Source organism: Diplotaxodon limnothrissa, linkage group LG14, assembly GCF_057381915.1.
Source record: "Diplotaxodon limnothrissa isolate DT_005_m linkage group LG14, D_limnothrissa_male_GT1.1, whole genome shotgun sequence".
Taxonomy (NCBI): domain Eukaryota; kingdom Metazoa; phylum Chordata; class Actinopteri; order Cichliformes; family Cichlidae; genus Diplotaxodon; species Diplotaxodon limnothrissa.
In genome coordinates this window covers 8,862,786-8,877,078 of record NC_140609.1, presented here as the reverse complement: position 1 = coordinate 8,877,078, position 14,293 = coordinate 8,862,786, and the positions used below count along the sequence as shown (strand labels likewise).

Genomic DNA, 14,293 nt, shown 5'->3' with positions numbered 1-14,293 from the left:
TGTACACAGTGGTATTTGAAATGGACTGTTAGCACAGGGGGAAGCGTAGCCACATCCATGTGTGGGAAGAGCCAATCTGGTCTCAAAAGCACAGTGCTTTAATGAAATGAAACAGAGGCTTTAAAGAGGGCATTCAAGTGTTGTGAACGCTGGAAAAGCAGAAATCATGTCTCTACTGTAGCTGTCAGAATAGCTCATCTGTCACATCTGTCTTGCTGTTTGATGTAAATGCCAAGATTGTGGTGCCTTTTGTAGATCTCCGAGGCACAAGTATAAAAATAATCTTCTAGGAGTTTTCTCCAGGGACGTCACACCAACACAGTAACAACATTTTCTCTGCAGCTGTTATCAGACACACTGTACACTTCCCCCCCAAAGGTAAACACTGCCAGCAGTGATGGTGGACGTGTCATGTGAGCCCGCTGCGTTTCATAGTCGTCAGCGTTCCACAGCAAGTCGTCCGTCCTGCACTCCATTCCCGCTCGCTAACACAGCCTAACACAGTCATTACCACAGAATGCACTAAAAGAAGATATGTTCCTGCCTCGTGGACCCTTTGGCTGCGGGAGCTTTTAAACAGGATGATGCAACTGATGGCAATTTACATATAAAATACACCAGAGATATGGGCAGCAGCATCAATATTTTCATCTGGTTTCCCTCTCAAATTCCCTAATAGAGCATAAACAAGATTAGAATACATTTTGTGTTTTGGTCAGTTGGGACACGATGCCTCTGCCATAAACGATATCGCAACTGATTTTCTGATAAACCAATTCTCTGTAGCATTTACAAACATCCAGACTTTTGGTTCCTGCCTCATTTCAGCCCCAAATGCGCCGGTCGAAGCCTTATGCCTTGTTGGCTTTGGTCCAGCTTTCGTTAAATCACGGGCAGAGTAAGGAAAGCTGAGTGGAGCCACATCCATTGTGTGGTTGGACCGGAGCCTATAACACTCAGTGGTGATGATGGTGAACAGCTGGGCCTGACTGCCGGAGCCGTCGGTACACGACGAGATGATCGATAGCTCGATGGCAGGATTTCAGCCTGTATTTGGGCAGAGTGGAGTGACATAATGGAGAGTCAGAGTAGTTATTTTTGGAACTGGGACTTTTTAATCTTCCTCTGGGCTCTGTGGAGGGCAGTGGGTGATGCCTTTTGGTAAGCTTAGAAATAATATTTGGAATGGCTTTAAAATGAACAGATGCATTAAAATGCCAGGTGATCCCTGCAGTGGTCATTCTCTGATTCGGGTTCATTTCAGCTTATTATTATGATATAAACATGAACTTCTGACACTATCAAATCTTTCATTCGAATATATAAAAAAGTTTAAATCCCTGTTTTTGTTGTAAAACAATGAAGCTGATGCCGACAGAAATAGATACATATAAATGGATTTTCCCAGTGGAAGTTTTTGTGTGACTTTGTATCTCAAGTTGTGTCTTTGAAAAGCCTTGTTTTCCTCATAACATACGATTACTTTACCCAGTTTAAAGTTTGCTATATAGAAAACCTTTTTAGCAGTAAAAATCAATAAAATGCATACCTCTTATTGCCATATATTTCTGTTAATCGAACACTATGTGGACGCTGCTGTGAGACAACATTTGCAGAGGTAAATTGTCAGGTTCTTATTTAATGCACGACTTAATCTACCTTACACAACATGTCTTTTTCACACACACACATTTACTTTTCTACATCTAAGTGCTTTCTATCTATTGATTCACACTCCGATAAACATCTGGGTTCAGTATCTTGCCCAAGGATACTTTGACTGGAGCATTCAGAGATGGAACCACCAACCTCTCAATTAGTTGACAGCCTGTTCTACCAAGTGAGCCACAGCCATCACATTAGATCACTACTAATGGGATGGGATGGCACAGATCCTCATCTGTGTGTTTGTGTGCGTGCGTTTCTGTTCTCGTGTTTCAAATTGCTGAGGGTCATCTGTTTTTGTTACTCACCGTTCTCTTGTACTCATGCAGACATGACTGGTATATAAAAATAAACGAGAAGGACTCATAAAAACCTTCTTTGTATCTTTGAACTGATTACATTTGTAAAGTTATTATTTTTTAATTATTGTTTTAATTAAGGTCAGTAACCCTCTGGTAGCAATCAGTTGTGGAATCAGGGAATAGTGACTGGAGGTTGCCAAGGGGTCACCAACTGTTCTTTATGCTTGTGTGAGTGAAGCCAGAATGTAATTAAATCCTTCTGTTTGCTGTGGGCATCCAATCAGAAGAAAGATAGCAAACAGAAATGTAAGCAGAGCCTTCCAGGCAACAGGACTGGCTAACTGTTCTCTTAGTTTAGTAAAATGAAAAGCTGAACAGTGCAAATGGCTTAGATGCATCAATAATCCAGTTAGTGCGAGAGTTAAACTGATATCTGAAACGAGCTTCTCATAATCCCTGCCTGAGCCTTAGTGGATCATTCTGACATTAATTTCGGGCCTATAAATCTCAATAAAGCACTGCATGCTACACTGGTGAAAAACAAATAAAACTGAAATACTGTAAACGTCGAAACAAAGCCAGGGTGTTGTTGCGTTGTATTAAAAAACACATGAAAAACGTTTGTGGGCTCGGTTGCATTTCTGCTGTGAAGAAAACTTGGCACGTAATCAGGTTTGCATGTACTCTAAATATTCTATTGTGTGGTTGTTCTTTGATTTTGTTTGGCTTTGCTGACCTTAGATCTAATAAACTCTATCCATGATCAAAGAGAGTGTCAGCGATGTGATGGTCTTTGCTTCATCATGTTGCTCGACTGTGGAGAGAACATCCTCTGAGGCATTAATGGGGGTCATAAACTCTGATACGGATATTTGAACACATTGAACTTTAACTGGCCTTGCTCAGACAAGGACACATGCTCTCCCTCGAGGGCATTTCCATGAACAGAATTGGAAAATAGAAACTATTGATTTCTCTTTGTGTTTAATGTGATTGCCTTGGCTTTGTTTTGTTAATGTTTAGCGGGTTTTTTCTCTTTGGTTGCTTTTGTGGTTTTTTACCTCCTCTCACCATTTTTGGAAGGCCAATCATATTTCAGTATTCAGCGTAGAGGAAAGAGTTGTGTCAAAGAACTTGCGTTTTACATGTAGAAAGGCCTTACAAAGTCATTCTATGACACAAAATACTGGAATTGATCTTAATTAAAGCCTTATATTGATTCATTTTATGGCATTATCTTTTTTTCCCCTCAATTAGCACTTGGTGGATACAGTTTCCAATGTGAGCCATGCCTTAAATCAGCAACAGGAAATAGAATAAAGTTGTTTTTTCAAAAAATTGCCCAATGTCAATTTTTAGATCACTGTCGGGAAATTTCACCTTTCCTGGCCGTCACTGACTGAAAGCAGTGAATATTCTGTGGGTGGATGTAAGCTGCCAGCTGATTAAAGTGAAGTGTTTGTGTTTACTGTAATGATTTAGCTGGTGCTGCATCGGATGCCAGTCTGTTATTGATGGTTTGACTCCTGCACGGCAGTGCTTTGGCCCTGCTCCAAGTTGAAGTAATTGACACGTTGCCCCCTGGGGTTTGTGATTAACTTTACTGACATATAAGGCGAGGTGGGTGTGTGTCATTGCACACACTTGGCAGCGCTAACAGACCTTTGAAGCTGCTATGACAAAGTAGCCTTGAGTTATTAAAATTTTTTTGGTGCTGTCCAATGAAATGCCTGGAGAGATGAAACCGAAAACCCCATGCTGATTCACCCAAAAATCTGACCTAACCGGACTCATACTGCGATACTTCTACAGCACTTTTAGATGCTTCTAGAGGGTTAGGGTTTTTACCCACTTCTAAACATCTAAATCTGTGCATTTATCATAGAAAGTTCTTCTCAGTGTTGGGGTAGTCCAAAAACTCTATAAAGTATTACACTGATGAAGTAACTAAGGTAATTTTGGCTTGTGTTTAAAGAGCACTACATTAAAAGCCAAAGCTTGTGTGACGAGCTCAGTTAATTTAATTCATATGTGCACTAGGCAGGGAGGGACTGTGAAGTATGCAGAGGAAACTCATAAACCATTAAACAGCGATTTTACTCTAACCATAACCTAAAGATAAAGTGATACCAATAAGTTCTTATCGCAGGGCATCAAATATTGCTGTTCTGTCAAAGATATGAGATATGACTAGATCCTTTGGCTTTGGTGGCTTGTTGTAGAGGAGAGGAAGCTGTTCTCTGTGAAAAAACTGAATTATAAAATTGGAGGAGTGGTGCAAGCTTGGGGAGAGTCACAAGTTTGTCAGTGAAGAAATTGTCATTTGTGTGTTTGTGATTTGTGTTTTACACTTCATTTACACTCACGGATTTGTGTCATTGTCACTTACTTTCTGAATTCACTCGCTTGTTGGGTTCAGGCACTTGAAACTACTTGGTTATATTTTTGAAACGCTCCGAGTTTGGGTTCGAACGCAGTCATATCTCTCCTGGTTGAGCAGGCAGCCTACATTGCTGGTGACTGCCCATTTGGAAAAGAAATAGAAAAAACTTGCATAAGATGTGGCCTACTTCATATAGTGAATCATAAGGCTTATATGATTTACTCATGAAAGTGGCCACTTTCTCATTACTTTCATATATTGTTTTAGTAAGTATCCAAAACATTTATATAATATAATTTCATTTATATAATTTTTCAAGGGATCTTATATCTGTTTTCACTCTTGTATGCTTTTCATACAAATTTCACACAAGACAGATACAAACTTTATAAGATTTATAAAGTTTGTATCTATTCCATATGGGTGGCGTCAGAGTCCGCCACAATATTAACTCTTCACATTGAATCTCGGTGCTTATTTAGTTTGTTTAAATGTGACATAAACTGGTGACAAGTCAGGAGTAAAACACACACGTCATAATTGCCATAATTGCATGCATCAATGTTCTGATATTTATACTATCCTTGGTCTCAGGCAAAGATTTGTTCACATGAGCCACAAATTCCATACGCATGGTGCATATATCTCATGCACAATGCATTTCATGTCACACCAAATCTGACTGTTGATTCTCCTGCTGGATCACAGCTTACTGGGGATTTATGCTTCAGCGGGAAATGTACGCCTTAACCACAAACCCCACTGAAAACTTAAACTGTAACCAATGCGAAACGTGATGTGCAGCTCCCTACATATGCAACTACATGTCAAGAATTTGAATTTATCACTGAGAGAATCATCATCATCTTAATATAAACAATAATAATCATAGCATCAATCACAAATGTCAGTAAATTCCTGGAGGGACAATGCAGAAGCTATCAGAACGGATGTGTTCGAATGTACAAAGAAGGACCAGAGGGACAAATGTGCTGAAAGAAAACTGACTACAACCAAGAGCAGGGGGCCAGGGTTGAGAAGCAACCACACGGTAATTAACACATACTGCACAAGCATGAGCATAAATGCTGACAGCGACTTCAGCCGTTTAGGTGGATAACATCGTAGGTTCTACAAAGGTTCAAGGCTTAGTGTTTTCCACATTCACTACTAAATCCAGTTTGCACTTTAATTTGACCTATTGTACTTAACCTAGATTTTCTTGGTGTAGGTTGTGCTGTTTTTTGAAATGTTGACCCAGTTCCTTAAAAAAAAAAAAAAACAACACTTTTTCATGTACAGTATTTCCTTTTTCTTCCTACCAAACTACACCCACCAATTGAATCACCGTGCAGAAAAGGAAATTCCCACGTACCTGTGATGAGAAACCTGGACCTGTGAGTGGATGTAAACTTTGATGAGTGAGCTGTAATCTTTGGAAGCTACATGCTTGCTTTGGTTGGCAGATTGCACTTACTGGAAAGGTCACGGGCAGCCCACCGTGCAGTTTTCTGTGTTCACTGTACTAATACAGAACGCTGTTCTGCACATCAGGAGCAGGGATAGTGCAGATACATACCGTCTACATGCTTATGAACAACAACAGCATGAGCTGATTTCAGGGGGGGCACCCATTGCTTCCTTGACATGAGTGTCTGAGTGTAGAAGGTTCAATCCTCCACTGTTCACTCTCTCACACATGCCTACACACACATTCACAGACACACACACACACACACGGTGGGTGTTCACTCTGATAGAAGACAGTGGGATGTCATTAACACTGTGTGAGGGGCCTTTAATGTAATTAACAGAGAGGAGAGGAGAGAAGGGAGGTGGCAGTGGGGGTGGCACCCACGAGGTCGAGCAAATCAACTCGCACCCCTTCTGCAACAGTCGAACACACGCAAGCCCACTTCCTCCCCGCTTTAAACCCCTGTTGAGAAAGCTGTAGTTTAATTAAAAATCCCCGTTCCGACAAACACTCAGAGGCGCTCACTGTACAGAAACACCACTTCAGTTTTCATGCACCGCAGTCAGAACATGTGGACTTGATTAGTATTAATTCTTATCTCAGAAATGGACAGCTTCTCAATTGTGTTTTTTTTCCTCTGCTAGCTAATTTCATGAAGAGCATAATTACAGCATTTTCAATTTCGTCCCTCAGCAGAGTTATGAGGCTCGTGCTCTATCTCTGCACTGCAGCTGAGAGGGGCCGGAGTGTGTGCTTGTGGGTGTGTTGATTGCATTTTTTTTTTAGGGTGGGGGCTGAAGTAAGCAGGAGAATTAGTAGGTTGCAGAGGTGACTAATACACCAGATAATTTGATCCCACGTCAGAATTGGAAAAGCAGCTGAAATCATGACAACTGTGTAAACCTCATAAAACACAGCAACTCTTCTGCAAACAGGGCCGGTTTACTAACAGCAACAAGGGGAAATATTAAGTGAACGCAAACATTTCAGTGCCAGCGAAATGATTCCTCTTCCAGAATGTGCTCGGTAGCAGTATGAGATCCAGAAATCTGATTTACTTGCTGTCTATCTGGTGTTTGTTCCAACAGTAGGAGGATGAAAGGCATGTCGGCTCTGATTAGAGCCGCCGAGCTGGCACTGTTTGAGTGAACGTGTGTGTACTCATGCCTGTGCTTTGGTCATTCTCCAGTAGGGAAATCGGAGCTGCCCTAAGGCAGCAGTGGCCATGTTCCCATCCTTCTCAGTTCCTCCTTTCATCTATCTCTATATCTTTCTCTTCCTCGTCTTCCTCTCAGCAGTGTGACTGCTTCCTCGCCTGATATCTCCACTTTTACTCCTCGCTCAAATGCTCGGTAAACAGCTGCCGCGCATATCTCTGCACTCGTGAGCGAAAGCACCTTTTCGGCTTGTGTATATATTAAGATACAGGCAGCTCATCAAGAATGCTTTGTCAGCTTTGATAATAACTTGGGGCCCCAAGGCGTCGAGGCCCCTGATATTTTGTCACACTCCTCCAGCTCTGCAAACACAAGCCAATATTGCCGGTAAAGCAGCTCTGCCTTCAGTGATAATGAGCTCTCCGTCCTCTAAGATAGTGCAGAGTGGACCGGTGCCAGATTCCCTTGAGGTGTTTGAGCACTGGACGACTTCTGACACCAACAGGACAGCAGCTTAGGTCCAGAGTGCACTTTCTACTAACTAATAGACAACCCTTAATTCAGAGTTGATTAAATGAAAATGTAATGATGTCCAAGGGGAAACGCAGTAATCACAGCAGCAGAGAATGAGGTAGCAAAGAAGAGGGGGGCAAATCAGGCATAGTCGAGTAAGTTAGTTTCAAAGTTTTACAGTGTGTAAAGCATAAAAGCATATAGTGATTAAAAATGCTGCAGGCCTACTATATGGAGTGCTGAAGATCATAAAAGCAATTTATTATGCTAAACAGTGGTGATTAGCCAGAAAATAAACTAATAAAGAAACAGCACTGCACTCACATTATCCATTAGTTTGCATCCATTAGTTTTAAATGTCCCCCACCTCACCCCCCTTCAAGAAGACAGAGTTCCTTCTGATCGTAAATCTACCTCTTAAAAGTCTAATGTGACACCGAGATGCATATTTAGCTAACAGTTTAGCGCAGTAATTAGCGTTTGGGAGCGCTATGCCTCTGCCAAGTTCCATCCGCCCAACATCTGTTCCTCACCTGCCTCCGGGGGCCAGTGCTCTTCCACCTCGTCCCCTCTCCCCCATCCCGCTCCACCGCCCATCTTTGCCTCGCTGTAGGTGGCAAAACACTTATCAGGTCTGGAGTGAAGTGATAGATAGAAAGGAAAAGAATGGCAAAAAAATGACAGGTCTGTTGGCAGCTGGAACCACTCACAGTGTTCTTTTGAGACTTAAGAGGGAGCCCCCCACCCCACTCCACCCGCCCCCACACACACACACCTCCTGCGGTCACCTTGACCCTTCTCCCTGCCTCTCCCCTTCAGCTACAATTAAATCACGATGGAGCACGTCAGGCCACCCAGCCTCGACGGTGGGCGTGCGCACCATCAGCATATCTTCAGCATATTCGCCCTGATGGGAAGCTTCTGCACTTGCCTGTGTATTGGATTTATTTCTCGCTCCAGCAGTGATGGATTTTCCATTTTCCTGTTTTGTGTGGTGGTGGCGCACTGTCGAGAGAAGCCTCACGTCAAGACTGTTGCATCTTCTGTCACTCGCCGTCTCACACCGTTTGCTCGGTGCCATTTTATGATTTTTCTCTTGCCGGCAAGCCGTGCTTCTCCATGACATGGGGGCCCATTTAAGTCTGATAAGTCATTGTTCAGACAATACAGAAAAGGGAAGGGGGGGGGGGGGGGTGTCCTTTACAGTAACCAAACAATGTTGACACCTCCCAACCCTTTCAATTCTCTTACTTTCTGCCCTTTTTTTTCCCCTCCGTCTGCTCTTTCTTCATCTTTCTTCGCCTATAGCTTGTCTGCAGGCAAATTGTCATCTCAGAGCCCCTGCCCCTAACTGGAAGGGAGGGGGCGGGAGAGTTGGGTGTGGGCGGGGTGAGGTGGCAGGGATTATGACAGAAGCAGGATGAAGGGGGGCAGAAAATAAAGTTGCTCTTATCAGAATTTGCCAGGAGCAATGTGCACACAAAGCTGCTTGGGAATCCAATTTAGTCCTCGCTGTTAGTTGTTAGTGATATCAGCGCAATTAGCCGTCACAGGTCAGAGTGTGAGACCAGCACGTTAAGTGATTTCCTGAAATCCCACCAGTGGAAGCACAAGAGGATGTCAGTTCTCGAAGTTAAGAAGAAAAAGAAAGCGTTCCGACCCCACAAATGGACCGCTTCTTTATACGCTCCTGCTAATAAATGTCAGCCTTCTCTCGCCTCTTTTGTTTTGCTCATGTCAGCTGCTCACTCTGGATTTAAATGGATTTTCTTGCTCTATATCTCGCTACAAGGGTGACTTTGAGCTGTTTTAGTTTTGCTTGAGCCTCTGTGTAACTCAATTGTGCTTAATGTTGCTTTTGGGTGCACTACTAAGAATGGCTCCATGTTGGGTGGAGAAACGGTGGGAATGTCCTTGGTGTTTCTCACAAGAGCAATTAGACACTAAGTACGAAGGGGCATTGGCGGGATTGCGAGTTTGATCTATTTATAAATGCTCCAGTGTGACTTTCTGATGCTTTTTGCTTTGCCTGTATGTTTCGTTGTGCACCTGTGAAGGAGCAATAGGAATAACCCAAGGTGACCAAGAAGTAAACGTTAGGGTTTGTTTTGTCCAGCTTTTATTCAGCCACAATACACTTTAGATCAAATAAAGTTTAAATTAAAGAATTTCTTTTAAGCGAGGTGTTAAACCTTACCATGGAATTAACTGTACTTCTTACACTTTAAATAACGTTCTCACATCATTTGAGCAACACTTACAATATTAAGAAAACGTAACAAAGCTACATCAGGAATATTGCTGTACAACACAAAGGAACCTGTAAAACGCAGTCGTAAAGCACTTTCTGTGTCTGTTTAAGGACAGGTATGTTACTTAACCCTCTGAGGTCTAAGTCATCTAGATACCACAAACTTCTTGTTGTTTCACAGCAAGTAGGTGAAACAGCAAGTAGGTTTGAATCTGCTATCTGACTGGAGCTTTTTTCTGTGGAGTGTATGTTCAGTGTCAGTTGTATGGTTCTTTTTGTTTAAGGGGGACAGCCAATCACAAGTAAGTTGGCTTAAAGAGAAAGAAGCCTAAGCTTGTTTCAGACTGTGACTGAATAGAGAGCGGAACAAGCAATATAAAATAAATCTGTATTTTTATTAACTATAAATCTGTATAAACTCTACTAGAGATCAAGAATCCAAATATAGAGTTGAAAATAACATAACGGCTTTAAACTTTGCTAAATTTCTAAATTAAGACAGTGAGGTTCTAATGTAGAGTCTTACAAATGAGCCTGTGATTGTTAGTGTAGAGCATTTTAACTTTATTCATGAACTTTCTCAGGCAGGAGTGGGCTAGACCTTTTTTTATATAATTCCCAAATAAAAATCATGAGGTTTTAGTAATCTACTTGCTTTACATTTTTATTATTCTTTCCAGTATGTCACCACGTATGTATTCTCTGCACTGGTATCTTTCTCAAGGATGATGCTGAGAGCATGTGTGAAACAGTTACAACTGTTATTTCTCCTCCACTGCAGATAGGGCAGCACAGAGCAGATATGAATATCGCAACAATATCTCTTACAGTGGCTGCTGGTGGAAATAAATAGCTCAGCAATATTCCCAGAAAGCATGTGTTTCTTCTGTGCAATACAATTAAGAGTTGGACCCACAGGAACATCCATAAATGTTAAATTAAGTCAGCATTTCTTTCCTACAATGTTAGCGTAATCTGATTGTGAAAATGAGTTAGTTGGCAGGTAGGTTGTTCCAAGCATCTTGGAGAACCTGCCACACACTGGCTTCATAATGTCAATATCAAGGCTCTGTGGGGGTCGGCCATCTGTAGCGGGGCTCCTTCTGAAGTTTAGGGTCATGTCACGCTGCAGACTGAATCTGGGACCAGTCAGGTGCTCTCTGGTGGGTTTGCATGATGGATAAGAACATTTCAGGCATCTAGTAAAGGCAAACTTTTTTCTTGAACTTCCTCTCCCCAAAAAAGCTTTTTGTTTGCTTAATTTACACACAGAATTCTGTCTAGCTGGTTTCTGTGTGACAGACACTGATTAAATCTGACCTCATCTTTCCTTTTCCTTCTCTCTTCTCTACCACCCTGCTCTCTAGGAGAGATCTGTGCATTCATCATACACGGGCTGGACGCACCGTTCGAGGCAGTGGTGCTGAACGGTACGTCCGGTGAGGGCCAGCTGAGGGCACGGGGCCTGGTGGACTGCGAGTTACAGAAGGAATACACCTTCATCATTCAAGCTCATGACTGCGGGTCGGGCCCTGGGGGCATCGAGGGCAAGAAGTCCCACAAGTGAGTAAAACAGACAATGGGGTTTGAATAAAGCAGGCTTTGCGAAGGTGGACAGAATGCACTGACACGAAAATACCACCAACTGCAAGGCCTAGACAATTAAATAAACAAAACCCGAGTTAATAATGCATGTCAAGTGCTTGGGCTACATTGTGTAAGGCTACAAAGTAGAAAAGAATGAATTATTCATGAAGACAATGTCTAAACTCACATTATCAGCTATCCTAGAGGACGGTGGAGCTTTGGAAAGACTAACGAAGACAACTAGTCGGCTTTATATAACTGTGAATATATATATACAGTGGAACCCTGGCTTACGAAGACCCCATTTAACGAAAAAGCTATTAAGGCACATAATATTTCTGCCCGTGGTACGGCAAAATGCCCGCAAAACAAAATAGATAAAATAGAAAAAAAAATTCAATTAAATTCCATAATGTTATATACATGTACACGTATGCTTTCTTCAACCTCCGCCACCTCCTCCTCCACCAAGAACTTAGTCTTCAGCCAGTATTGCCTCACTCAAAAAGCAATGGAAAAAGGGGCTTCGACTTACGAAAATTTTGACTTACGAAAGACCCTCTGGAACGAAATAATTCCATAAGTCGGGGTGCCACTGTATGTATGTATATATATATATATATATATATATAAAAAATATATATATATAAAAAAAAAAAAAAACACCCAGCACGCCCCTGCGGGCGGTTTATCCTTCAAGCTCGGGTCCTCTACCAGAGGCCTGGGAGCTTGAGGGTCCTGCGCAGTATCTTAGCTGTTCCCAGGACTGCGCTCTTCTGGACAGAGATCTCCGATGTTATTCCCGGGATCTGCTGGAGCCACTCGCCTAGCTTGGGAGTCACCGCACCTAGTGCTCCGATTACCACGGGGACCACCGTTACCTTCACCCTCCACATCCTCTCCAGCTCTTCTCTGAGCCCTTGGTATTTCTCCAGCTTCTCGTGTTCCTTCTTCCTGATATTGCTGTCATTCGGAACCGCTACATCGATCACTACGGCCGTCTTCTTCTGTTTGTCTACCACCACTATGTCCGGTTGGTTAGCCACCACCATTTTGTCCGTCTGTATCTGGAAGTCCCACAGGATCTTAGCTCGGTCATTCTCCACCACCCTTGGGGGCATCTCCCATTTTGACCTCGGGACTTCCAGGTTATACTCGGCACAGATGTTCCTGTACACTATGCCGGCCACTTGGTTATGGCGTTCCATGTATGCCTTGCCTGCTAGCATCTTGCACCCTGCTGTTATGTGCTGGATTGTCTCTGGGGCATCTTTACACAGCCTGCACCTGGGGTCTTGCCTGGTGTGATAGACCCCAGCCTCTATGGATCTTGTGCTCAGAGCTTGTTCTTGTGCTGCCATGATTAGTGCCTCTGTGCTGTCTTTCAGTCCAGCTTTGTCCAGCCACTGGTAGGATTTCTGGATATCAGCCACCTCCTCTATCTGCCGGTGGTACATACCGTGCAGGGGCCTGTCCTTCCATGATGGTTCCTCGTCTCCCTCCTCTTTCTTGGGTTTCTGCTGCCTGAGGTATTCACTGAGCACTCGGTCAGTTGGGGCCATCTTCCCAATGTATTCTTGGATGTTCCTTGTCTCATCCTGGACTGTGGTGCTGACACTCACCAGTCCCCGGCCCCCTTCCTTCCGCTTAGCGTACAGCCTCAGGGTGCTGGACTTGGGGTGAAACCCTCCATGCATGGTCAGGAGCTTTCTTGTCTTTATGTCAGTGGCTTCTATCTCCTCCTTTGGCCAGCCTATTACCCCAGCAGGGTACCTGATCACGGGCAGGGCGTATGTGTTGATGGCCCGGATCTTGTTCTTACCATTCAGCTGACTCCTCAGGACTTGCCTGACCCTCTGCAGGTACTTGGTGGTTGCAGCCTTTCTAGCGGCCTCTTCATGGTTCCCATTTGCCTGCGGGATCCCCAGGTACTTGTAACTGTCCTCTATGTCTGCAATGTTGCCTTCTGGTAGTTCAATCCCCTCAGTTCTGACTACCTTCCCTCTCTTTGTTACCATCCGACTACACTTCTCCAGTCCGAACGACATTCCAATGTCATTGCTGTATAGCCTGGTAGTGTGGATCAGTGAATCGATGTCTCGTTCACTCTTGGCATACAGCTTGATGTCATCCATGTACAGGAGGTGGCTGACAACTGCTCCGTTCCGTAGTCGGTATCCGTAGCCAGTCTTGTTAATGATCTCACTGAGGGGGTTCAGGCCTATGCAGAACAGCAGTGGGGACAGAGCATCTCCTTGGTAGATCCCGCACTTGATGGTAACTTGTGCTATGGGCTTGGAGTTGGCCTCTAGTGTTGTACGCCACATCCCCATTGAGTTCCTGATGAAGGCTCTTAGGGTCCCATTGATCTTGTACAATTCTAGGCATTCCAGTATCCAGCTGTGGGGCATTGAGTCATAGGCCTTCTTGTAATCAATCCAGGCAGTGCACAGGTTGGTCAGTCTGGTCTTGCAGTCTCGGCTGATTGTTCTGTCTACCAGTAGCTGGTGTTTTGCGCCTCTGGTATTCTTGCCAATTCCTTTCTGTGTCCCGCTCATGTATTGACCCATGTGCCTGTTCATCTTAGCCGATATGATGCCTGACAGGAGCTTCCATGTAGTACTGAGGCAGGTTATTGGTCGGTAGTTGGAGGGGACCGGTCCCTTCTTGGGGTCCTTGGGGATCAGGACCGTCCGGCCTTCAGTTAGCCATTCCGGGTGTCTCTCGTTAACTAGCAGCTGGTTCATTTGTGCTGCCAGACGCTCGTGGAGTGCAGTCAGCTTCTTCAGCCAGTAGGCGTGAACCATGTCGGGCCCTGGTGCTGTCCAACTCTTCATACTGGAGACCCTTTCTTGGATATCTGCCACTGTGATGGTTACTGGACCCTGTTCAGGGAGGTCGCTGTGGTCTGCCCTCAGATCCTCTAGCCACTGAGCATTGCCGTTATGGGTTGCATCCTTC

The 14,293-nt window shown here is 43.8% G+C and overlaps 1 protein-coding gene across 1 annotated transcript in view; it reads left to right on the top strand.

Annotated features, from left to right (window-relative positions):
• Nucleotides 1-14,293, top strand: part of LOC146618336 (calsyntenin-2-like) — a 245,815-nt gene that overhangs the window by 55,691 nt on the left and 175,831 nt on the right. The window contains exon 3 of the mRNA XM_085371494.1: nt 11,113-11,308. Coding sequence (XP_085227620.1) covers nt 11,113-11,308 — 196 coding nt within the window. The remainder of the gene's footprint in view (nt 1-11,112; nt 11,309-14,293) is intronic.